Source organism: Melanostigma gelatinosum (assembly GCF_949748355.1).
Source record: "Melanostigma gelatinosum genome assembly, chromosome: 16".
In the NCBI taxonomy this organism is placed as follows: Eukaryota; Metazoa; Chordata; class Actinopteri; order Perciformes; family Zoarcidae; genus Melanostigma; species Melanostigma gelatinosum.
This window is the reverse complement of record NC_136649.1, coordinates 11,988,257-12,013,589: the sequence shown is the minus strand read 5'-3', so window position 1 is coordinate 12,013,589 and position 25,333 is coordinate 11,988,257. Positions and strand designations below refer to the sequence as shown.

The following is a 25,333-nucleotide window of genomic DNA, read 5'->3' as shown; positions in this document are numbered from 1 at the left end:
TTGCCCAAAAGAGGCGGGTCTATGAAGCAGTTTAGCCAATTGCTGATTGAAGATATAAATGAGTGACATACAATTTAGCCAATCAGCGGCCTCAAATAGATTCAGTGTGGGGCCAAAAATATTTTGCCCGTTCTCGTCAGGAGAAGTCTCTACGCGCGAGCACTCCTCCTCCAAGACCCGTTTGAGAGGAGAACTTTGAGGAGATTCTGCAGCCAAAGAGCTGATATCAGATCAGCCTGACCTCACAATCAGACAGCAGACTCGCGGGAAAGGGAAGCAGTACATGAAGCTTCTGTACCAGCTGTACACCAGACAGGTTTGGCTAGCTGCATGACGTTATGCTAATAACTTATTTAGCTTTTTTTAAAGAACGGGGACGGATCCAGCACGGACAGTTACGGGAGTGAGGGATGAGGAGGTAAGGAAACATGAGAACACCAGGATATTTAACTGCAAAGTAGTAATGCGCGTTTGATACTTTAATTTTGCATTAAATCATACTGGGATGTTTGCTGAAATTGATAGGATGGCCCTACCTAGAACATGTTCCACCAGCCGCCACTGGATTCAAGTGTGTTTTCTGCAGTCAGCACATTGCTTCATTCAGTCACTCATCACTCATTGATTTATTCTCTTTGCAGTTTCATACCAGGGCATGATCTAGGTCAGCTAATAACAGTAGCGCACAGCAGAGCTTGAAATCCAGCACACGATCACTCAAAGACACACGTCTGGAGTTCAAAGCACTCAGCACTTCTGCAGTTTTCACAGTTGATTTGTGTTTTTAAACGGTAATAAACTCAGTTATGCGGCTCCACAAACAGTGGAAGAGACAGGGATTCGGAGCTGTAATAGCAGCAGAGCTCAGACAACCAAATAAATGAAAATTTGATTCCAAAGATTTTCCGTCAGTGTGAGATAGAGAAATAGATGGAGCGCACCCACGCTCCCGGTGTCTGAGGATATGAAATAATTGAGAGTAAGAAAGCAGAAAAGATCATCGCATAGATAAAAGAAACTCTATCATCACTTCCAGGCCTTTTGCCTGTGCACACAGTGTGGATAAAAACTACAGCGTAGCCCTAGAGGCAGAATCCAGGTCCGGAGAGGAGCCAAAGCCATTATAACCTTCCATCACCTCCACATAGTAAGTGCCTGCATGAGACAGAGTCTGTGAACGTGGCTCAGTGGGAGGCAAAGCACCGCCAGCTGTGGGTGTCACAGTCTGAGCAGGAGTTCATTTCAGTATCTTCTGGTAGGGGAAGAGGGGCAGGCCTTCAATGAAAGCAGAGATGTCCATGATGGCTACAGCACCCGCCATCTTGGGTGAGGCAGGCAGGAAGGTGAGCTTGGACACCTCGCCGTAGGTAGAGCCACTTGACTCCTCCTCTTTGCACTCTGCTCCTTCTTGTTTCTGACCACCAGCCTCCTCGTCCTTCTCCTCAGCACCAAATCCCACCACCTTTAGGAGACAGGGATACATTTAATGTGTCTCCACGTAAAAGTGAAGGAAAAAGAAAAATACCCTTCTGTCTCTCTACAAACATTCAGGCATTGCTTACATGCACGCTGAGTTTGCGGCTGTTCTGTCCTCGATGCTCTTTGAACCAGGAGACCAGCTCAGCTCTGGTCATCTGCTTCAGAGCCTCGATCTAGAACACACAGAAGCACCGACGGTAAGAACACCAGGAAAGTTTGGCCTCTTTATCTTCCCGCTATGGTTTTATGGCTCATTTAGGGGATGGTTCAGACAATCAACCGTCTTTTATCCAACCAGTTTTCAGCAACAGCTCTCAGCAGAGAAGCTCAGAGGAAGCCACTGTGCAGCAGGAAATGGTGGACAAACACACTTTCCAGCTGGTGGAGAAAGTCAAGCGTCTAGCGGATGAAGAGACAGATTTATTCCCCTCAGGAGTTTGTGGAGAGCAAACCAAAGTTACAAAATAAAGTCTATATTTGTCTTAAATGTATAAGGTGGGATGGCAAAGTTGCTCTGTTGCTCCAGGGAGAGAGCGCGATAATGAAACATTTCAGTTTCCACCTCAATGTAAATGTGTCAGGCAGGTAATGAGATAATTCTCACATGTCCCTGGGCAGGTTAGAGGCCTAATATTATCACGAGGATGCTTCAGCAAGCACTGCAGTATAACACAACACATTACAATGCATTACATTACAAAAGAAGCAGATATGTAAACAATGAAGGTGTGTAACAGCAGTGCCGGGGACGAGGTAGTAAGATTACTCAGGCTTGGTTTGCTTTGTGCCGTCTCTTAGGTTTAAGTTTAAAGGTTCGGTAATTAGAGCTCTCTCTTAATTCATTAGAACGCTGTTCCAGTCGCGACTGGCTCAGACGGAGAAGACTTGTCTGTATTGTGCAACAGAGTCTCTTCGAGTATTTGCCTTCGTTGCCCTGCTGCTACTATCCTTCGGCATTATGAACAGTGCAGGCAAACCTCAATGATGAAGCAAGCATCTGCTAAATGTTTAAAACGATGAAAATGTAATGACTTGTACTTTCTTACTATATGGCCATCATAATGGCATGGATAGCTCTTGGCCTTTCGATCAAGTGCTTGTAAAACAGCAGGTCATGTTCATTTTGTGCTCTTCTGCAAGGCAATTTGTTTTACACCAGGGTAATTAATTGTGCTTTACAGGGTAATAAAAATACAGTAAAGGTGAAAGTTTCACAATTTAAAAAGTGCCAAAGTACAAGCAATTGAAACAAGAGATAAACACAATTTAAAGTAAACGAGTAGTTTAAAATCAAGTAAAAACAAAGCAAATACTCCCACATTTAAATACACAAATACAAAACAACAACATTAATATAATAATCGTAAGTATACTAGTCCTAATATATAATAATAATAATAATAATAATAATAATAATAATAACAGTAATAAGGCCTATAGCCAACATAGTGGATTAAGTTTGGTCAAAGAATGAAACAACATAAATCCCACAAACACTACCATGTCAAAGTCTCTGCTCATTTAAATGAGGTAGAGGCCAGTCATAGAGATCAAGGTTAGTATTGGAAGTAAGGGAATGAATAAAGAGCCAATACATGGTCCTCAAGCGTAAAGAGGATGTCTGCATTCATTTGTCCATTGAGCTGATAATGTGTGTGTGTGTGTGTCGTTGTCCTCACCTCTCTGTTGAGCCTGTCAAACACAAACTGCTGTGTAACCACCTCGGCCCAGTTCCTGTGCACCTCCTCCCCGAGGTGTGTGTCTTCACACTCCTTCAGCTTCACTAAAGCAGTCACCTGTACAAAACACACACACACGCGCACCCCCCCCCACACACACACACACACACACGCACACACACATTCCGGAAGTCAATTGTAAAGCTGGGTCTTACATGGCTGGGAAATGTGTTATTAATCCACCAAAGTAACTTGAAACTTTTGACATTTCTAAAACATAATTATCTGTAACCTATCTACGTTTGGGAGAAACTCACAAACACAAACACACACACAGACCTGGGTAGTAAAGGCCTCCTCAGAAAGAGAATTGAGCGTCTCCCCAAACGAAGCCAAAAACTCTTCAATCTTTAACTCCACCAGCTCGGTACTGTGAGAGAAAAGGTTCATGAGAGGTGAGAGATATATTATAGGCTACAGGGTGCATTTGACTTTTTCATTTATCAGCTCCAGACGCTTCTCTCTTTCCAGGGCCAGATAGAAAAATTGTAGCTTGCGTTTGAGTGAACAGTAAGAAATTATACCCTGGCTTTGGGAAAAGCAGTTAAGATAAAGTGTGTCTTGCTTTGGGCGAATGAAAGGTTACGATTGTGTTGCAGACTCACTTGAACTTTGTGGCCTGCGTTTCCACCGTGACGGAGAAACCCAGAACGCCTGAGGTGTTTCTGCAGGTGGGGTAGACATGGTAGCTGCAGAGGGAGACGTGACAACAGACAGCTAGGATGAGAGATGTTGAGAAGCAGATATACTAAGAAATATCAAAATACCAAGGCAAGGTTAATGTCCCACCTGTCCCGACTTTCTCTACTTTGTATAGTAAAAAAATTTACATCCATGTCTTCAATTTGCACATAACTCTTGTGGAAGTAAGTAAACGTTTTAATGAAAGCGTCACCACACTCACCCAAGAGTCTCTTTGGTCCGGAGGAAGTCAAAGCAGGGTTCCTCCATGTGCATCTGTAAGACAACAACAATTCAGTTCAGCATGGAGGAATGACACAATCAATGAATGCATTTAGAGAAATAAACGCACCGCCAAAAGCTCCATCAGTGTGTGTTCCCTCAAGAGCTTTGGGCCGGACTAGATGGAAAGATAAAGGGAGAAAGAAAAAGTGTGCAGAAATAATAAATATCTGAATTGGGATATGTTTAAGTCAGAATGTGAAGGACCTGATGCACTGCAGGTGTGCTCGTACCTGGTAGTAAACAGTGACCTCAGAGTTGGCATCTCCCTTATTGAGTGATTTGACCTTACAGATGTGGTGCTTCAGAGGAAGCTCCACCACTCTGAACATCACCGGCACCTCTGCTGGCAGCTTGGAGAACTGTAACTTTCTGCCAGAGGGAAAATAAAGGAGGACAAAATGGGAGGAACGGAGGAAGGAAAAGGGAAAGAGAAGAAGATAGGGAAGGAGCAGAGGAAGGGAGAAAGGAGGCAGGAAGTTTGAAAGCAGGGAATAAAAGGAAAAAGTAAAGAAGGTGAAAAGGGAATCATGCCGTGAACAATTGAAGCTAATGCAAATTACTGTGTATGGCGGCAAACAAATCCATTTGATTGCATAGTATTGGTGTTCTCATTAGGGAATGCATTCAGTGTAATAGCTGACTTACTCTGTGACATACTGCAGGAAATGCTCTGACTCCTGTGGAGACAATACAATAAAGGATCATGAACAGGTAAAGATAAGAGTAAGAGATGAGGACAGTGTCAAGTTCACTCACAATCAATTGATGCAAGTGCAGACACACAACATTCAGCGATTCATTAGCTAATCAGCTAATTGTATTGCTAATCAATCTACTTGTCTGTGTACTGCGTGCCATCCACTCACAGCGCTGCTGAAGTTGCCCTGCACCAGTCCCTCCGCGTACAGCTCGGCCCTCAATGTGCGGCTAAAGTCCATCAGCTCGTCGCGGGTCGGACCGGTCATCAGAGCCTGATACTTCTCCACCATGGACCAGCGAGAGTGCTCCAAGATCAGCAAACGCACATCCCTGAGAGAGAGGAGAGGAGAGGGGAAGCGAGGAGGGGGGAAAAGAGGACACCAAGAGCAGGAGTGTTTTTTTCTACATTCAGGGTTGTCACACATTTCACCACTAGAAGGCATCACAGACTTGAAGATAAGTCAGAAAGTAAGCTGGAAATGTCACAAGACAGAAGGCAAACCACTCACTTGCCGAGTTTCTCAGGTTTAATGAGGATGTTGAAGTAGGTTTTCTTGAGCTGCTCCGCGTACATGCTGAAGACGTCAGGGGAGGCAGAGAAATCAGCCAGGTGGTCAATGATCAGGTGGAACAGCAGCTAAAGAGCGACACGGACAGAAAGACAGACAGGCAGGCAAGATGAATCACCATCATCACCATGCATCAAAACAACACAAACACATCTGTGTGTGCATGACCGTCTGTTTGAGGAGCTTCCAAATTAAGTAGCAAGAGCAGTTGTTTATAAATCATTTCTTAAAGGAATAGTTCGACATTTTGGGAAATATGCTTAAAGACTTCAAGCTGCAAAAGACATCTCCCCCCCCCAACCGTTTCCAAGTGGTATTACTGATCGCTTGCAGTCTCACTCAGATCCTACTACTAGCAACAAATTAAGCAACTTATTCAGACCATCAGGGAAAAAGCAAGAATGATATTCAAACACACTATATTATTGTACAATATATATTGTATTCCTCCCCAATGCTGTAATGTAATCTTCTGCCAACAGCACGGGGTCTCTCCTGTCCTCCTGTGCCGATCGCAGGCAGTCTCTCCTTTGCTGCAAACCACTGAGCTGAATGTAAACGCACGATGACGTCACCAATATGCAAATGAGCGCATGACTTCATCTGGCTGCTTTTAGCGACTTTTGTAGCTAGTGCTCGCTACTGTCATTGGAAAATAGTTGGCAACACTGCACAGGATGCATGTTGTCTTCCACAGCTTTGAGCCTAAATCAATCTTTTATTTTCCAGAGATGGTTCCTGTTGGCAGACATAATTGCACAGTGGAAGCGAGGCTTGTAGGGAACAAATCTAAACACCACTGGTGTCATTATTCTACAGCCATTTTACTGTGCAATCAACATTTACTTCATAGTAAGTTAAAGCTAAGCCAGGCTAGCTGGTTCCCCTTTGTTTTCAGTCCCAAATGCTAAGCTGAGTCGTCTGCTAGCTCCAGCTACATATAGTCCACACAGTGGTATCAATCTTCTCATCTAACTCAGAAAGAAAGCGAATAAGTGTATTTCCAAAAATGTGCAACTATTCCTTTAATGCTTGTACGATCACCATGAAGCCAATTATATGACCAACTATTTGGTGTCAGGGTGTGACAAATATCACATTTCCTATTAGGGGCCTATTATGATCTATAACGCTTTAGTTAATGATTGATTACCATTGATACCGATTTTATTTACCACTTATAGACAAACGGTAAATCATGCTTTATTAGAAAGTGGTATAAAAAAAAGTTGTTTTAGTAATCTAAAATAAAGTTCTATACATGTTGCCAACAAATACACAGGATTTAAAGTCAATACTTTATGGGCTATGGCGCATATGACAAAATAATGATCAGTGTGTGGTGATGCATATACATCGTATCTATATCTATTTGTGTGTGCGGTTTTTCCGGATTCATTCACTCACAGGCAGTTTGTGGTTAAATCCTTTAACCTTGATGACTAGGCCGTGCTCACCGGCCGTCAGCTTGTACTCCAGCTGGGCCACTTCAGCCTCGTAAGCCGGCTCGGCAAGGTTGTGGTCTAGGATGTTGACCAGCAGGTCAAACAAGACCAGACTGGAGCGGGGAATGAGGACAGGGGGAAGGGGGGAGAAATGATGGGGAGGAGGTTAAGGAATAAAGTGAAAGGTAGCAAGGAAATGAGGGGAGAAGGGTGAGATACAGGGGGAAAGGGAGATGGAGAGAAATAATAGAGGCAGGGAAGAAAGGAGAAGGCATCCAAACAGTGAGGAGTAGGGAATGGAAGAAGGAAAGGATAAATGCAAGGTAAGTGAATAAATGAAAAGTAGGGAAGGACAGAGGGTTAGAAGGAAGTAAAAAGGAGGATTGACGTGATTAAAGGAAAAGGGGGATGTAAGTATAGTAGCAGAAAGAGAGAGAAAAGAGACAACGGCATTAAAAAATAAATAAATAAAAAAAAGATGTTAATAACACTATATTCACAAGGGCATGTTTGAGCCTGAACTTACTTCTTAGCAGATTGCTGGATTACAGGAGAGATTAAGTGGAATCTGATGTAGGCTGCAGCAGGAAAAAGGACAAGCGAGTGTCAACACCTCTCAAATGCTATCAAAAGTATTTGTGGAAACATCTTGCATGCTAATTGAGGCTCACAGTACAGGCACGCACGCACACACACACACACACACCTTTAGGGATTTTGAATTTGTTGTCCTTCTTGTACCACAGGCATCCCCTGTCGCTGTCGGCTATCCGGAGAGGAACCTCAGTGTCTGGGCAGTCAGATGGCTTCAGGGTGAAGTCAGTGGCTGAAAAAATGCACATAAACAATGAAAAATCACAATTCCCACTTGGTGCAATCTCATAAAGAATGTGCGAGTTTCAACAATTCAATATGTCCAGTTCGGGATACACATGCAGCTGGTTGTCAAGACTGTAAAAGATGTCGCCACACCCGCCCATCCCAATAAATGATTCAATAAGCCTTGGGCGTATAAGGGGAGCTGCATCATTTCTTCACATTTTATCAGTTATGGCAATGTGGTGCTTTACCAGCAAAATGTACAAACGGAGCACAATGCCGAAATGTATCAGCCCTAAACGTTTGGTTAGAATTAGACCAGCGGTGCTTTGTTTGGCTTTAAATCTTCAGCCTTAAAATGCACAGCGTCTCTCCATTGCTGGACTTAAATTAAAAGGAAGACCAGCGAGTTCACAGTGACAGAATACACTGACCAAAATGCTCTGTTCCTCCCAGTCTAGTAAATATATCTGATGACTGCATTTGTTGGACGGTTGAATGGGGAGCCAAAGTACACAGTGCAGGAACAAGTCTTGTTCATGATCATCTTATTGGACACTTCTTAGATACATGCGGCCATTTTGGGCCACAACAATCAACTTGTTTTGCTTGTAGTGCACAAAGTATATTAGCCCACAGATGAACTTGTTTTCAGCCGGAAAGGTGAGGTCACTGTTGAGCTCCAGGTCTCCTGTCCACTGCTCCATCCACTCCTGCTGGATGTCTGTGTGAAGCGAGAACATCTATTACCACATAAGAAACATTTGAACTTCAGATTAATGTTTGGAAACGAGTGACCTAAAGATTTAATGGCAAACAAAAATAATGAAATATTGGTTTCCGTGCATTTTTTTAAAATTGAAAATTTTATTCCGACACTATTGTTCGCCATCTAAAAGACAGAGATAAATGCTGGCATTTCTGCTGCTGGCGAGCTGCATTATATCATCCTGAATATCACCCCACAAGGGGAAAAAAGACAATGTATTCACTGAATGACTACATTGTGGGGAGCGCACACACACACACACACAAAGAAACACACCCTCCACGCTGTATTGTGTGCCAAACCACTTCTCCCTGAGGGGACACTGGCCCTCATGTTCTGGTGACAACAGCATCAGGTTGGCTTTCTCAGGGGTGAGGAGGGACAAAGCTCCACTGATCACCTACACACACACACACACACACACACACACACACACGCACAAACAAATAAGTACATTTTTCAGCACAGAGATGAGTTGTTTTTTTCCCCCTTTATTCTAAATGACTTGTTTATGTGAAAACAATTTCAGCTGTCAATCACAGTAAGAGGCAGCAAGACTGAACAGAAGTTGTTGTCATCACAGAGAAATATGCAAAGCCACAATTAGACTAACGTTTGATGCAAAATAATATCCACCAATCAAAGACAGAACCAACAACTCGTGAAAATATATTTCTGGCACATAATGGTCTTTTCTATACAAGCATTAACATATCAGACGGAGTCAAATGTCGATATTTTTCTGCTTTCCGGTACCCGTTTCATCAACATCTTTATCTAAAAAAGGGAAATATAGGATTTTAGAATAAAATCCTGAACTGGTTCACTCCCCGAACTACTTACTTCTGGGTCGAACTCAAACATCAACTGATCTCCTGTCAGTAAGTCTTCTTTAGGGAACAGCTGCATGTTCTCACAAATGTCCTCGACGTATTCTATAGGGTCAATCTGACAAAGAGGAAAACATTCCCATTAATAAAATCACAATATCAAATTGCAGTTTGTCTAAAAATCTTCAAATACAGCAGCACATGAATATTTGGATTCTTACTTGCTCCTGATAGTGAAACTCGTTCGCTTCAATCTTCTGAATCTCATCATATACTCTGAATGCATGAACACAAATATTGAATTATTACCTTTATGCATCCCAGACAGAACCTCAGAACATCCACCATCTCATTAAACCAACATAACAAAAAGAATAAAGGTATACATTTATAAATGAGCGGTATAACGCGGTATTAACTACCTCCTACACCACAATGTACCAAAAAAATGAATAGAGAAGTTCTACAAGGTTAGTATGTTCTGTTCTGTTTGTGAGACTGTGTGTGTGTGTGTGTGTGTGTGTGTGTGTGTGTGTGTGTGTGTGTGTGCATGCCTTTTCTGTGGTCCGAGTGTCTGCAGCATCTTCAGGTACTGGAACACCAGGTGAGTCACCTGTGAAAGACAACAGACTCACAGAAATGAGATGTCATGACTTAAAAGTCCTTCTGCTTTAATGAACGATTGCCATGATCATTTTGTCAGTAAAATTATTGAAAATTACAGTTAAGTTTCATAAAGCACAGAAATAACACTGATGCGAGGCAAAGATTGTTCTATGGTTGTTTGATTACAGTCATTAGAACAAGCTAGGACAATCATTTGAATACTAAACGCTGAATAGAAAGTAATGTCATTCACCCCCTTTCAGAGACTCAAACATGCAAATCAAAATGTCCCCTCTGCCTTTGTGAATAAAGAGTAATAATCATCATCATCTGTGAACAACAGATAATGATTGTTTGTTGGAGGAGAACACAGGAAGGGAAGTACGTCGTAACGGTTGCTATGGATGCAAGTCACAGAGTAGAGACGACTGTGATCGTAAAGACATGCGAGTGGCATCAATGGGCCTCATTCACAAATCGTTCTTAAAAACCCACCGATGCAGTTTTCACAAAGATTCTGATCTTCACCAATAATTCCTCATGTGGGATTTGTTCTTAAGAAGAGAATACACGCACACTCAAGATGCACACTTAAGCACATTGTAGTCCTTACATGTTGCAAATTAACTCAAAGTAATGTGTTACTGCATTTTCTTTGATTCTACTGTTGTAGAATATTATAGGACTTAGATTACAATAATATGTTTGTCTTAATAATAATAATTATTTTCTTTTTTACAAAGCATTATAGTCTTTTAAAATACATAAATGCTACAGTTAAATTTACATCAACTATATTAATCGGGAAACGTGCTTCCAATTTTAGAGATCGCACCATCTTTTACTTCATCAGCTGAGCGCCCGTCTTCACTTTACTGAACGAGTAATAGCATCCCTTGTATCTTTTTATGGTTTTACTTTAGAGCCACTACAAAATCTTATTTGGTGCTCATTTCCTCCAGAAGTACCTTCACTTCAGCATTATTGAAGCTTTTTCTTTTTACATTTGGAGTCCGGTGCTCTACCCTCTTCAGACTTTTGTTTGGGCATTCTTGACTTAATTCTCTCAGTCTTTCTTTTTTAACTTCTGTGTGTGCACACGGCACTGCAGTCTCCCCCCTTTTTAAATGGGGGATTTTATTGGGCTGCTAATTAGGATCAACTGGCACGCGGTTTGTATTTTGTTTGACAATGGGAGTCATCATCATCAGAAGAACACAGGTTAAACATTTCTGCAGTTTAAGAACACCTCATGAATCGAACAGATTTTTATTTTGACATTTAAAAAAAAAAGACCGACATTCTCATCAAACGGCATCCTCAAGGCTGTTGCAGCATTTATCAATGCACGTTTGTCGACTGGATTGTCTTTTCATTAATCATTAGAAAAAGTCTCCTGTTGAACGATTTCCAACCGCCTCCCTGTTTAAGACACACATTGCCATGGAAACAGACAGATTGCTCCCTTGAAGTCACCTGTTGTATTCATGAAAAACAAGACAGGCCAGCTGGGTCCATGCAGGGTACGACAACTTACACGGAATGATTCTCTATGATCCGACAACAAATGATTCGGATGATACGCTGTGAACTGGAGATAAATGCGTAAACCGCTGCTCGATTTCTTTTGCCCGACTTCCTCATCTCAGGCCAGAGCGGCGGTGCTTCCATGAATCCAGAGGACGAACGAACAATAAAGAGAAGAAGAGTCCAAAAGAGATTTTTTATTCACCTGGTAGAAGTTTTGGAAACCTTCATCGGTGAGGGTGATGGAGATGGAGAAGATGGAGTAGGTGGTGTTTTGGTCAAAGCCAGTTTCACTGTTGCCTCCGAACAAAGCCAAGGCCCAGCACCTAAACACAACAATTCTCATGTTCTCATGGTATGATGATGTACTTTAACAGCAACGGTTGTTTTTGAAAAGTCTGCACTGCATTACCAGAGAAGAAGAAATGATGTGGACTGTGATGCATCACACCAAGAGAGTTTTTATCTCTGAACGTTTTCATACGGCACTGACATGAACTGAAACCAGCAGTATAGATATTTATTCGGTTGTATAATAAATGCACTAAAGCCCGCAAACTAAACTTGAATGCATCTGATCAGTAGTGTTCCACACAGTTTGTGTGATGGACACACATATAGAAAGACCATTCCCTAATTTCACTTCAGGGGGGACAACAGTGGCCCAATTTCAAACAAGCCTCTCGGCCCCTCGATGCTGCGATTGTCTGAACTCAATAAAAACAACCACTCTACCGCCTCAGCAGTTTGGTTCGACTGGGAATTCAAACAGAGTACACTCAAATTTCACTGTTTATTAACAATTGAAAACAGCACGCACAGTAAATAGAGATATTCTATCAAACACTCCAAGTGGTGCTGATGGTAAAGGGACTATTAGATGGGCTCTCTGTATTGTGGGACTACAGAGGGTTTGTCGCATCGCTTTGCCACTTAGCAACAAGAGGCTGAAACACTCGTGTACAGCCACATCCATGATGGGATGAGAATGTATGAATCACATTGTCAAGTGGGCTGGCAAAGTGTATAGTTTGAAGATTGGGCTCGAACACTCGGGTCGCGCTCAGAGCTGGAAAAAGCTCATGTATACCAAGCAAATTGAAGACCTTTTAATTGGGTTTTTTGGAGTGCCCTTCAATCAGAAAAACAAATAGACAGAGGCAATAACACTCACTTCTTCCTGAGCACTGAGAGGACGCTTCCTGTGCCTTCATGGCCAATCAGCCAAGAGATGTAGTGGAGAGGCTTCACTCTGAGAAGAGGCGGGAAGAACATGAAAAGGACACAAAAAAACATTGCTGCAATCCCTCTAAAATCAGGGCAAACATTGTGTCTTTTGGCTGGTCTGAGTCTGTTTATATGAAGAGGCACCACTCTGGAGAAAGAAGACAGCGACATGGAAAAAACACAAACTACACTTTTGATGCAATTTAGTCCAAGTCAGAGGGAAGCATGGTCTGCTGTGGGTTGTGTAGTTCTGGATTTATGTGCCCTGTACCGTACATATTGTATATCCACTGTACGTGGCTCACCTGTAGTATTTCTCCTGAGGGGGGAGGGCCCAAGTGATATTCAAAGCATGAACTTTCCTCACAGGGACGACTGCAAACACACAGAGAGACGGTTAGAGAAACACCACGATAGAAAGATAACTGCTGCTTACTTCTACTGGTTTGTATTTCCTCAACCTTTTTGGCCTGTGATCCATTAAAACAAGCCGCGATGAGAGCCTGCAACATCTCATTTGCATTTGTTCACACATTGAAAGCAGTTCAGCCAGATGTCTTTTTTTTTTTTTTTTTAATTCTATTTCAGATTGCTCTTTTCAAAAGCTTGAAAAGGTAAAATTGTAAAAAATGTAAAGAAATCAGCGGAATTGCAGAAAAAACTGTTTCTGCATCACTATCCCGTAATCTATCTCCCGACCCCGTCAAGAGACATTCAGAGGTTGAGAACTACTGCAGAGTACACCAGATGTGCTCAGTAATTAGAGATGTGCCGTGGGATTGATGCGTACCTCTGTAGAGCTGGTTAAAGGCTGGCGTGTCAAAAGGATCCAGCATATCAGAGAAATCTGGCTCGGACAGACCACTGTGGACACAAAAACAGAATCATAGCAAACAAGAGATAAGAAGATAACCATCAACACAACAATGCCAATACCTCATTAAACCAGCTTTAAACACACTATAATGCTTTTTTGTACTATTTTTGAAGAAAACAACACATTTATTTCAGAATAATTACGCCGACTATTTATAATGAGATCATTGAAAAGGTTTATTGAATAAGTTTAAAGATAACCGTTTCCAATTAGCACTGACAATTTCACAGAAATAGCACCTTTTCACATGTTTTCAGAGTGATAATAATACAAATTGTATTGCTCTAAAAGGAGTTGAGGCTATACAATACTTAATAATCAAATGGATGAGAGAAATTCGTCAACACATACAGGAGCATGTAATCCCTTAACTGAAATGAAAGCATGATGATGTTTCACATCACAGTGATATGCATGTTGAATCTCTGAAAGAAACCTGCCGCAGGGACTCATGAAGCAAATGCAAGTGGAGTTCTGGAAGAAAAACACTAATCCAGTTTGACTTTGGGGCAAAACATTATCTCTTTCAGGAGTTGGGGGGGGGGGGGGGGGGCGAGGTAAAAAAAGAGCCGAGAGCGAGACGGAGGAAGGCTTGACATTTACGTCTGAGCAAAGTCTCAAAGGATTTTCAGGCTCAGTCTATATCGCACCAGCACCTCATCACTGTGACCGAGAGCCTCTTCTCCAATACTCACTTGTTAGGCACCTTGCTGAAGATCTCTCTCACCCACTTCTCCAGAGTGTCCAGCTTCTCTAAAAGGACAGGCCGAGTGAAGAAGGATAAATTAAGAGTTCGAGTTTCTGGCTGAAATCTCATAATTCTGGGTTTGGGAGTCTTCAGTGAAATGCCGTTTGTTTGTTCTAAAGCAAACACTGTCGACTACATTTAGCCCATAAATGCCCAATCCGTGAACGGTTATGATTCAAACCGATCATTATAGATTAATAGTATAATTGAGGTCAACAAATAAATGAAAAGTCACCACTTTCTGTGTTTCTAACCAAGTGATACTAGAAGTAAAATATCATCTTTACAATAAAGAAAACTCAACTTACTGAGGAGTAATAGGAGGTTCCAGTCCTTTTTTATCTACACGTATTTGGATTATATTCATGGTCAGCATTGTGCCTGCAATAACCATTCAATGAATTACATTAAATTCTGTAATTCAATCTATTTATATTCTGTAATTCTATGCAGTTGTTTCATTGTAGCCGGCCCTCTTTCCTGTGTGGGATTCAAATTACACACACAAGGGATTCATGAAAGGAAAGGCGTGCATGGTTTCGTCATTATGAAAGCCTCCCTGTTTACTGAGCGCTCTCCCACAGGATACCGATACTGACAGTATCACTAGTATAAATATAAAGTTGGGATCTGTCTCATGTCAGACACTCCTCTTTCTGCAGGCAATCTGTGCTGGAGGAAAAACACTCCCGCCCTGCGCGCAGCATGAGACCAGATTGTGATCGAAGGCTCACAGCATGATGGAAAAGGGCCAATTATTGACTTTATTCTTAATAAAACAATGCAACACAGCGAGTCCTTTCAGCCCAGTTTGTTTAGCTGTGCTGTAAATGGATACAGAAGCTGCTCTTCTTCAGCATTTCTGACACAGAAGCTGCGCGAGGAGAATTTGTCTGCCTACAGAAATACATACTCGTGACATTTACATGGAACAACCCGGACCAAAATCTTAGAAATAATAACTTAAAGCTGCTATAAAAACTATTTTACTGTTGTGGTTCACCCTCATCGTTCTCATTATTGTTTCCAGCTCATGTCTCAAATCTCATGTCGGGAGACAAATTTCAGTTTTCACATTTCCTTAGTATACTATGTGTAATCTTTGTCTTTCCAATGGATCCAGAAATCATCATGACACCTTCGCATCACTTTGCAGGAGATGATTTTCGGGGTGCTTTAAATAGCACTCGAGGTTTCAACAGGAATTCAGCTGTTTCAGAGGATGATTTTTCTCAGCACGAATGTCAACACGAGTCATTATTTTACCTTCATGCAGTAGTTAATTAGTTGGCTGATATTTTCTGTGAAACCCTGACAACGCGCGTTATATATTCTGTGTCTGACTGAAATTATTTCAATTTGAGTTGATTCAGGAATGATTAACCACAGTCTGCTGAACATGGATGAATCCTTATTAGAGTGGAGACTAATTATGTTTTAATTGTGCATTAATTAAACAGATTGCTTTTTCAATTCATTAATCCGTTGTATGAAATTACAGAAAACAATTCAATTTATGTCAATCTAATAATAAGGCTGGTTCTTTATGTATAATAAATAGAGTACATTTTCCTGACCTTTTGACTGCACAGCCAGAGTCATGTAGTGGGCAGAGTAATGTTTCTTCCAGAAAGCACGCAGTCGCTTATAGACATTGATCTTCTTCTTCTTTGGCTCGTGCTTGAGCGTCTGCGCATTTCCTGGTGTTGTCACAAGTAAGCAATCAATTCAGCAGAACTATAACACACTGTGAAAAGGAACGGTTTACAAATGGAGGGATATCAGCAAGAAAGGAAACTTGGCGTCGGTCTCAGCACTCCTGTTTGTTATTGCCGAACATACCCCAAGGAGGCCCTGTGTGTATTATGTGTCCCAGCGGTTGTGTTTACCAACTCACCCCAGCAGAATTTGCCCATGGGGTGTCCTGATTTGGCCAAACTTCCGAACAGCATCTCTTTCCTGTGGGAGTCCGACGGTTTAGCCAGCTGGTACTCTGATGGACAGAAGGAGAGGCAGAAAAAAAAACCTTGATGCAACGGAGAAAAACATTAATTAATGGTGCGCAAAAGAGCCGTGTGTGGAGAACTCGGCAATGCTGCTGATGAAAAGTTTAACTCCAAGCACAACAGCTGAACTTTAAGCGCAGAGGAATGAGGCACGGAGTCACCCAGACTCACCGCTGTCAACGGCCTCCACCTCTCGATCAATGGCGTCACGGATCATCAGGGGGCAGATGAAGAACTGAGCCCACCTGAGAGGTTGAGGGGACAAAGAGGCTATAATCAGGGGCCATATACCAGCCAGAGAGAAAGGACACAGGTCAGACAGACACAATCAGATGGAGACTGATACAGACAAAAGCAGGATGGAAGGCAGCTGATTTGAGCCTCTACCCTTTGCCCGAGTCTGTTAGTTTACGTCAGAAGCCCGTTTATTTCCTATGACTGATCAGATTGTGAGACATCTCTTTAGTGATACTTTATGTTGTTGGGTATTGGCAAAAATGCTTCCCCCATACATGGGGTCTCAAACTTTGGCACAGCAAAAACACAGCTATCACGTGGGAGCACTATGTTGGTTAACAGGTGTGAAAATAAAGCAAGCAATTGTGTGTGATTTAAAGAAAAGAAAAAAACCATTGCAAGAAAACTTCGGAAGGAAGTTAAACAGAAACGTATTCGTGAATTTGGTGGATTTACGAAACGCTGGTGCATCTCAATCCTGACCTTGTCTGTTGATGACCGACAGAGTAAAAGTTAAAAATAGGATAGCATGTTTTCTCTGTATGCTTAACAATACCAGGAAGAGTCCCACAGCTTGCAAAGAGACATCATCTTTTAGTTGGTTTGGTTTTTAAATGTCTTAAAAGTGTTTTTTGGAGTTTACTTCCTCCTTTTCTTATTCCTGTGTTTTGTGTTTATCTGAAAATGATCAGATGGTTCTCAAGAAGTCCACTTCTTAAGAGCGACTGCTCCGCAAACAACTAAAAACCCTCAGATCCTCCCTCACCTGTCGAGAGCCTCTTTGAAGCTTTTCCTCTGGACGTCAAACTGGAAGATGGTCCTCTCGCAGTCGGTGGAGGCGTTGTCGCTCCCACCATGCTTCTTGAGGAAAACATCAAAGCCATTTTCTGAGGGGTACTTCTCACTGCCCATGAACACCACTGGGACACAATGGGAAAAACAGTATGGGGGGGGGGAGAAGAGTTTTAAATCAAAAAATAAAAGGAATTTAAAGAAAAACATCCACCACAGCTTGGTGATGTGCCTTGCATTTGTGTTTTTTTCTTATTTAAGTGGGAAGCTGGCCAAACAGACATGGCGTTATATTTCCCGCTGAGCCACATTAGAAGTTGATAGCGTTTTTAACATTTTGCGACGGTTTTGATGACAGTCAAAGAATAGATAAACTATTATTTTCAAACGGATCACCTACATCGTTAGAAGACACAGATTTAACAATTTCTCCACCGACAGTAGCATCATTAGACTGGAATGCAATTCAAAAAAATACGTGGCATTTCAAGAAAGGAGAGCAACTCTTGCTTTTTTGAACTGGAAAAAAAACTTAACACTGAAAAAATGAAGTTCCAAACCATTCTTTGTTGTTTGGTGGAGGGTATTCTGGGAAATGTCAATGATTATTAACTGAAGTAGAAGTAGACAAAACAGGTTAAGGAAAAAAGGGTACACTGAATAATTTAAAATAACAAAACAACTCCTGGAATGCATTAAATATGGCTGCTCTTCCTGAGGTCCTCCTCCCCCACATTAAAGTTGAAAGATCTAAGATTGGGAGCATTTCGATTGCTTCTCAACATGTTGACGGTAAAGGGGAAGCTCAACACACACGGAGGGAGAGCGACTTCACTCTCTGCTCAGGTAGACATTACTCCACTATATCACTTTACATAGCAGTTACAAACTGTTGTTTGCTGCTATATTGATGTTTAGAATGTCAAATAAAGCTCCTTTAAAGTAGAGTTCCGTTCTTGCCAAAGAGTCCAAGTATATAAGAGTATCGTATGTCGAACATGACTTGATACAGGCGATAGAAAGCAATGTAAGAGAACTGAATTCGAGGGCAAATTGACCCTTGACCAAGCAAAGTTGAGTATTTCAATTTTCAAAAAAAAAAAAGACTTAACCCTCTCTGGTTGAATACTCACTGTGCTCCAGAAAGTGAGCGAGGCCGGGGAGGTCACTTGGGTCGCTGAAGCTCCCCGCTCCAACACACAGCGCTGCTGCAGACTGACACACACACACACACACACACACACACACACACACACACACACACACACACACACACACACACACACACACACACACACACACACACACACACACACACACACACACACACACACACACACACACACACACACACACACACACACACACAATATAATTCTAGTAATACTACAGCCTGTTATAGATTACTCCTCTGTGCCATAGGCCTTTGTTGTTGATTAAATATTATTAAAACCGCATGGATGAGCAAAACCATTGCACTGTCCATGAACAGGGGAACTGTAGTTTATTTTCAGTTATTCCCAAATACACTGTCCTGCTACTGTGAATACTTGCACCAAATAAAACAAACTAACCAATGAACTAACAAATACATCAATGGTTTTGTTCTTTCCATTGTATTTGTTGATAATGACAAAAATACATACTTTAAGTAGCTCGAGCTCTGTCTGTGTGGAAGTTTAAGGTAGTTCTGTGGTTAAAAAAAGTTTGTGTATTTAACAATACTATAAATAGTTTACAGTTTGTGCTGACAACTCTCTTGCATAAATCTACGCATCTTATTTGAACGCAAATTTCTTTGGTTTCAAAATGACTCACGTTTGTTGTCTAGTCTGCAAATAATTGAATGGTGCCCTATATTAACCACTTCCCGGCAGTACCTGTTTATCTGCATTTTTTTTCCCTTCGTCATCACTGCACATCCCGTCGTCGTCATCGCCCTCCTCCTCAGACTCATCTTCGGTTTCCTCTCCAGATTCATCGCCCTCCTCCTCTTCCTCCTCTCCATCCGAGTCCTCGTCTTCAGACGCAGCTGGCCCGCTGTAATCTGAGATGAGCAGAGCTCGCAGGCCGTTGTCCAGCACGATGTGTCTGGAGGGATACAAGTCAGAAAGGTGAAGGAGCATTTTTCACATTCATGAATATAAGAAAACTGTATACTTGCATGTGTATTATTGCACGAACAATCATATAAATAATAGTGACTTTAAATAAAGTATGAAATAGAGGAGATATATCATGTAAGTTGATGTAACAGGGCTACAATGCAATCCATAATATAAATACTCAGGAGAATGGCCACGTGTAGCTTGAATATGGATTTACCTGTACTGTTTGGGGTCACTGGGGGACTTGATGATCTCGCTGTCTCCAACATTGTCCTCTCCGCCCCCTGATGCCTGGCACTCCTCCCGGGACACCGGGTCTGCCTCTTCTGCAGAGGCTCCACCTTGGACCGAGCCCGAGGACTCAGACGCTGGGGCGTTTCTTGATTTGTTTGTCTGCGGCATCCTTGGCACAGATGATGAGGCTTTGGCACTGGGGGCTGACAGCAAGGCGCGACCGTAAACAACAGGACAGGTCGCTGTCACCGCTAATTTACCGGTCAGCACGGCAACACACCGCGTCAGCCTGAACAGAGCTATGATGAACGTATACCCTCCCTGACAGTATCGCAAAACGAAAGCTCAGAAATCAATGGGACAGAGACAACGCAGATTAACCAAGACCCCCCCCCCCCCCCCTATGTGGAAGAGGCCTACACGTCTGAACCCAAACTGTCACATACACACACACACACACACACCGCCAGCGCCCACAATACAGCTATTCACACAGGCTGTCTGGTGGTTTCGCCCTATTCAACTAACGTTAGGTGTCAGCTAAAACACGACTCAGCCAAACCACCCTAACCTAAACCCTGAACCTCTCATATCAACTGCAGGACTCAAACAGCAACACAGGCAACCAAAAAACACAATAAAAACTGCCAAGTAGAGTAATTTACATACATAGAAAGATAAATATAAGTGCGCTACGGGGCTAAAAGAAGAACTTCATGTCAGCATATTACAAATATTCTTTCATATAAGCTTCAAAAGGTTCGGTTAAAAGTCTGTTTCAAAGGCAAAGCCGACAGGAAACTTCAACAAGAACTTCGTGAAGCCGGTGCGACAACAATGTATCCATACCTTCCTCCCTGTTGACAGCAGAAGGGCCTCAGCATGTGTGAATGCAAGCGGCTCCACAACAAGGAGCGCTCTGATTCGCTGAAAAGATTCAGTGCTTCTACATGCCGCCCTCTGATTGGTTCTAAGCGAAAACGGAGGCGTGGTTTGAGTGCCAACACGTGCGCACTGTGCAAGTCAGGAGTGGTGATAGCTGCAGGAAGAAGGACAGCGGCATGTTGCCACCTGGATGTAATCAGCAGCTGCTAGCCATCTGTTTATGATTATGACTGCTAGATTGAGGATGTTCAACCGACCACTTGTCATAGCCAGTAAATGTCAGTTTTTGTACCTCCTTAGCCAATACAGCCGGTCTGAAGTGAATTGGATGTGAATTGCCTTGTCAGCCACAGTACCCCATGTAAATCGTACCACCCACATTTCCTAATGCACCTGTACGAGGCTGAAAACAGGGATGATTGGTTTAGGGCCCGCTAGGGGGCAGACATAGGCCACGAGGGATGTTGGGCAAATTCAACACCTGATTTTTGAGAATGGTCTGAGATTTAGATGCTTCCCAGCCATGCTCCTCTTAAAGGCCTACCATTACCAGTCTGTATTTTATCACAGAATTTGAAGGGCTGTCAAGAATTTGTAATTTTAATAATGCTCCTTATATATTTATTGTCGTCCGCTGAGTAAAAGCAGAACACAAATTGGATGAACCTCAGATCAGTAAGCATAAAGTTACATTTAAAGTAAGGGTTTGCTAAATTTGATTGATTGATGATCAACTCATAATTAAAGTAATATACTCTACATCAAATCCCAGTCAAACGGTTAAAAACTAAATCTTATCATGAATAAGCCACATTGACATTTGTCCAATGCCCTTCCTCAGCCTCCCCTCTGCAGCGTGTTGGCATTTCACCCCTCCACTGTGCCAATATGTCCTCCCCCTCACTCACCAACTCTCTCTCTCTCTCTCTCTCTCTCTCTCTCTCTGTCTCTCTGTCTGAAGCCAATCTGATTTGCCCCTGGGCTTCTGTCAGCAGAAAGAGGTGATAAACACTGCAACCATGACAACCGGCGAGCCAGACACACGCCTGAGTTCCTGTATCCTAATGGCTTTACTTGGCATCCTCTCCTCCTTTAATTCATCAAGTCCAGTCTTCACCTGAGCTAATATTAAGACACTCGGTGCAGATGAAGGCGGCGTGCTTCCACTGCAGTTTGAGCTTTCTCAGCCTCGTCTTTAAAGGTGATGGTGGGTCTACCACATCTAAACCTCCACATTGCTTTAAATATAGCTCCATTAGTCGCTGAATCAATATTTCCTCAGTCTGATTAAAATTAACAGAAATGTTATTGTGTAATATTGATTCCTCTGACTTGCTCTTGAGGAGTCAGACAGAAGATGAGAGGACTGAGCGGATTCTCACAAATATATCCGATTGATCACGAATGGAGCCCTTGTGAGAACACTATAAATTATGTTTTCGGAGCAAAGTTCTTCCACCAGTCGTACTGCAGCAGCCCTGGTGTGAGTACAGAGCCATTGCTCGGCTGAAATTGCAAGGCATTAACGAAGATAAGCAGCCTATTAGAACTGTGTGAAAGTGCCTTTTACATGCCACTTGAACACTTTCAGAACAGAATGGCAGGTCTTGTGTTAGTGATCGATTGGACAGGCCCCTGCGAATCCCGCACCTCCCCTTTAATGCCACACACATGGCCTTTTCATGGTCAGGTACATTGTATTAGTGCTGCTGCAACGTGAGCTGTCATAATTCCTAATTTTTCCCCACTTTTGTGCCCCTCTCTATGACCGAGCCCAAATTGAAGTTCGGATTGGGCACCCCAGGCCTCCCCAGGAAATAAAAACGTGTCCGTGTGAAAACTCCATGTCGAATGCAGCCAGCTGAATCATTGTATTGTGAATTTGTCCTCCTCAGTCAGTTTCCTGGAGAGACATTGGAGGCAGCAACGAGCGAGTCTTTACCTTGAGATTCCAAGGGGGCAAGGTTGGTTCCCACAGCAACTGATTTGAATCCTAATTAAAACGGGAGATTTGATTAATTAGCTCTACGGTGTGCATATGTTTGTGTGTGTGTGTGTTTTGCATGGCTCTCTGTATGTGGCATGTGTGTGAGAGTCGGCATGTTCTTGTGAGTCACGGTGTATCTTGTGTGTAGTTATGGTAAATGAGGAGGGGGTGTTATATGCCAATATGCGTGTGTGTGTGTGTGTGTGTGTGTCTGTGTGTGTTCGTGAGCCTGTGGGTAATCCTGTGAATCACTACTGTTTCCAGCATGTGTGCTCATGTGTGTGAGTGTGTTTCATGTCTCCCGGGAGGCTTGTCCTTGCCTGCAGTACTTCTGTGTGAATCAGAGGTGAGTCCTCTGTAGCTGCCCTCTACTTTAATCTGAAGCTAATGACAGAACCACCTGCCCTCCTGGCCATTCTCCTCCCCATCCACCCACATATCTAGCCCCCTCTATCTGTTGGCTCCTATCCCCTCTCCCTTCACCACCCAGCCCCTCACAAACCTCCAAATTCCCATGGCATTGTCTCTTTCCTACAACTGTTATTTTCCTTTTCCTCTCTACATCCCTCTCTTCCCTGATCTTTTCCACTTGCTTTCTTCTCTTTCCCGCAGAGTGTAGGATGCCCTTGCCTGCTTTTCTGATTGCCTCATCCCACTGAGCAACTAGAGAACAGCGCGGCCTCAAAGAAACCAAAACACTTGTGAAGGGACAGCGCAACATTATGTGAAAAGCATGTCTTTAAGGAGTTTTTCTGACCCACGGATCGGCATGGGAGAAGAATAAGCCACGTTCTTACCCTTGTCAGTGTGCCGGCTTGTCCTCAAGTCTTGAGTGTGTGTGCAATCACGCATGCAAGGCCGTCCCGGTGGATATCTTGGGAACAAGAGCATAATTGGAGAGAGCTAGCTGCAAATACGGGCCTGACCACTTCCTGCAATGTGTCCGAAGTGGAAGAAAAGGAGGGAGGGAGCAGGGGGAGGAAAACAAAAGGGAATGGCGTATAAACCAGTCTGAATTGACAAGAGCCCACTGCAGGATAATCAAAGTAAGAAAGTAAAGAGGGAAGAAAGGGAGCGAGAAGGGTTGGGAGAAAGGGAAAAAAGGGAGTGATATAGAAGAACTCTAAGTGTGATCTGACAGAAATAATTCAGATGAGACAAAGAAAAAGGCTTTGGAGAGAGAGAAAGCGGAGGAGGAAGAAAGGAGAATTGGCTGAAGGGAAACAGCATGAATCCCCATCCATTTCAGCACTGGACAGCTCCACAGACATCACTAGGCCAGTATAAATAGATCCCCTACTTTAGAGGCGCGGTCAACGCTCCAAAAAAGTGCTTTATGTGCTCAGAGCGGCTCCTGCCTCTAGAGAATAGATGCGCAGGTATCTGATGGTGCCTGATAACCATCTTCTCTCAGTTCCTCTCCGTTTGTTTTCTTAATTTAGGGAGCCTCCACGGTTCAATGACAACACTACGGTGAGGAAAGCGAGTGTTTTTCTCCCACATTGTCCGTCACGGGCATCGTTACACTCTGAAGGAGAAGATACAGCCTCAGGTCTGGGATCACATTACCCCTGCCGCTGATCTGGCATCACCAATCACAGAGCTGGAAACAATATCTCAGTGCCAAAACCTTATTTATATCATCAGCTGCAGCCCTGCATCTTAAAGACGACTTAAATGTGTGCATGCGTCTGTTAGCAATCTCCACAAATGCATGTGGCTGTGCATACATGCCTGGCATCAGCCAGCCTGTTTCCATTGCAAGTGAGCATTAAGTAGCCTTGTGGGGAAGCTGTAATGCAGCCTAATGCACCTGAGAGCCCTGAAATCTATAACCATCATCTACATCTTCCTGATATTACTGGAACCGTCTCTGTTACTGTTTCAGATAGGAATCTCCAGGGAGAGCTCTCCCCTCCACTGCTGTAGGGAGAGGTATGGGAGAGTGAGAGAGGAAGGAGAGTGTGTGTGAGGCAGAGATGCACCTCTCCATTTCCTCAAGGTGATTCACCTTAATGCACGCTGAAATCAATGTGAAATTGAACTGAAAATTGAACTTTCAGCTCAGTAATGTGGAAGACATGTTGTTATTAAATCTTTTCCTAGCCATGAAACCGGCTGACTGATATTTGAACGCTTCTGAATGCTTGTTTTCAACAGTGTGGCACCACGGTGTCCCTGATGGAGTGCCATTGGTCGACTTGGGACCCCGGGCTTCACAAGGGGCCTATACCTGCCATGCTGCCACTTAAAGAGTCTGCAGCTGTTGATAGAGCAGCAGCCACCATACCGGGCTGTGGTTAGCCGGAGTAGGAAGCTAAATTCAACGTTGGGGGCTTCATTGCTCTGCAGTCTCCGCACCATCTGTTGCGCCCACCGCCTCCATTTGGCAAGACAGGTGTTTTGATGTAGGCCGCGCAAACATCCAGGCCTCCCTGTAATCTCCCCATAAAAGTCACCACAGTTTTCAAGACTGATGCCGAGCGCGTGCTTGCCAGCTCGGGCGCGTGTGTATGTGCGCGACGAAGCCAGCTGGCACGAGTCGCCATGGTAACTCACACCGGTTTCACGAAATCCGTCGGCGCTTAAGGGCAAGAGGGGAGATGAATAAACTAATGAGATTATAAATTATTGTCGTTATAGCTGAACAGTCGGGGTATTTTTACCAGACTACACACGCGGGCAACGTGAGGAGAAAGTTTATGCGGCCCATTGTCTGTGACTCTTTTGTGTCTTCTGTAATCTGTTTATGTTGAGGAAGTGAGCTGGCTCCGCTGGTGAGGA

General features: G+C 43.1%; 1 protein-coding gene across 1 annotated transcript; it reads right to left on the bottom strand.

Annotated features, from left to right (window-relative positions):
• Window positions 1-509: 509 nt before the first annotated feature.
• On the bottom strand, window positions 510-20,546 carry LOC306790324 (nardilysin-like). The gene is made up of 32 exons (XM_079286508.1): window positions 20,527-20,546; window positions 19,661-19,880; window positions 19,216-19,426; window positions 18,469-18,550; window positions 17,310-17,463; window positions 16,478-16,551; window positions 16,198-16,293; window positions 15,878-16,000; window positions 14,248-14,305; window positions 13,466-13,539; window positions 12,981-13,050; window positions 12,623-12,700; window positions 11,654-11,774; window positions 9,870-9,928; window positions 9,537-9,591; window positions 9,329-9,433; window positions 8,762-8,885; window positions 8,354-8,440; window positions 7,604-7,723; window positions 7,424-7,475; window positions 6,860-7,010; window positions 5,393-5,520; window positions 5,051-5,213; window positions 4,830-4,861; window positions 4,415-4,553; window positions 4,252-4,299; window positions 4,123-4,175; window positions 3,824-3,907; window positions 3,498-3,588; window positions 3,159-3,275; window positions 1,563-1,652; window positions 510-1,462 (listed from the first exon to the last, which is right to left on the bottom strand). The coding sequence occupies exons 2-32, from the start codon at window positions 19,843-19,845 to the stop codon at window positions 1,238-1,240; spliced, it is 3,249 nt and encodes a 1,082-aa protein (XP_079142634.1). The 5' UTR covers window positions 19,846-19,880; window positions 20,527-20,546; the 3' UTR covers window positions 510-1,237.
• Between the last annotated feature and the right edge of the window lie 4,787 nt (window positions 20,547-25,333).

Bases quoted from the DNA above. Each gene is read 5' to 3' on its own strand.
- LOC306790324 (XM_079286508.1), bottom strand. From the start codon at position 19,845: ATGCCGCAGACAAACAAATCAAGAAACGCCCCAGCGTCTGAGTCCTCG. The intron at 16,001-16,197 runs GTGAGTTGGTAA...TGACAACACCAG, and splicing joins CATGGGCAAATTCTGCTGGG to GAAATGCGCAGACGCTCAAG. The intron at 11,775-12,622 runs GTGAGTGTTATT...TGTTGTGTTTAG, and splicing joins CTCTCAGTGCTCAGGAAGAA to GTGCTGGGCCTTGGCTTTGT.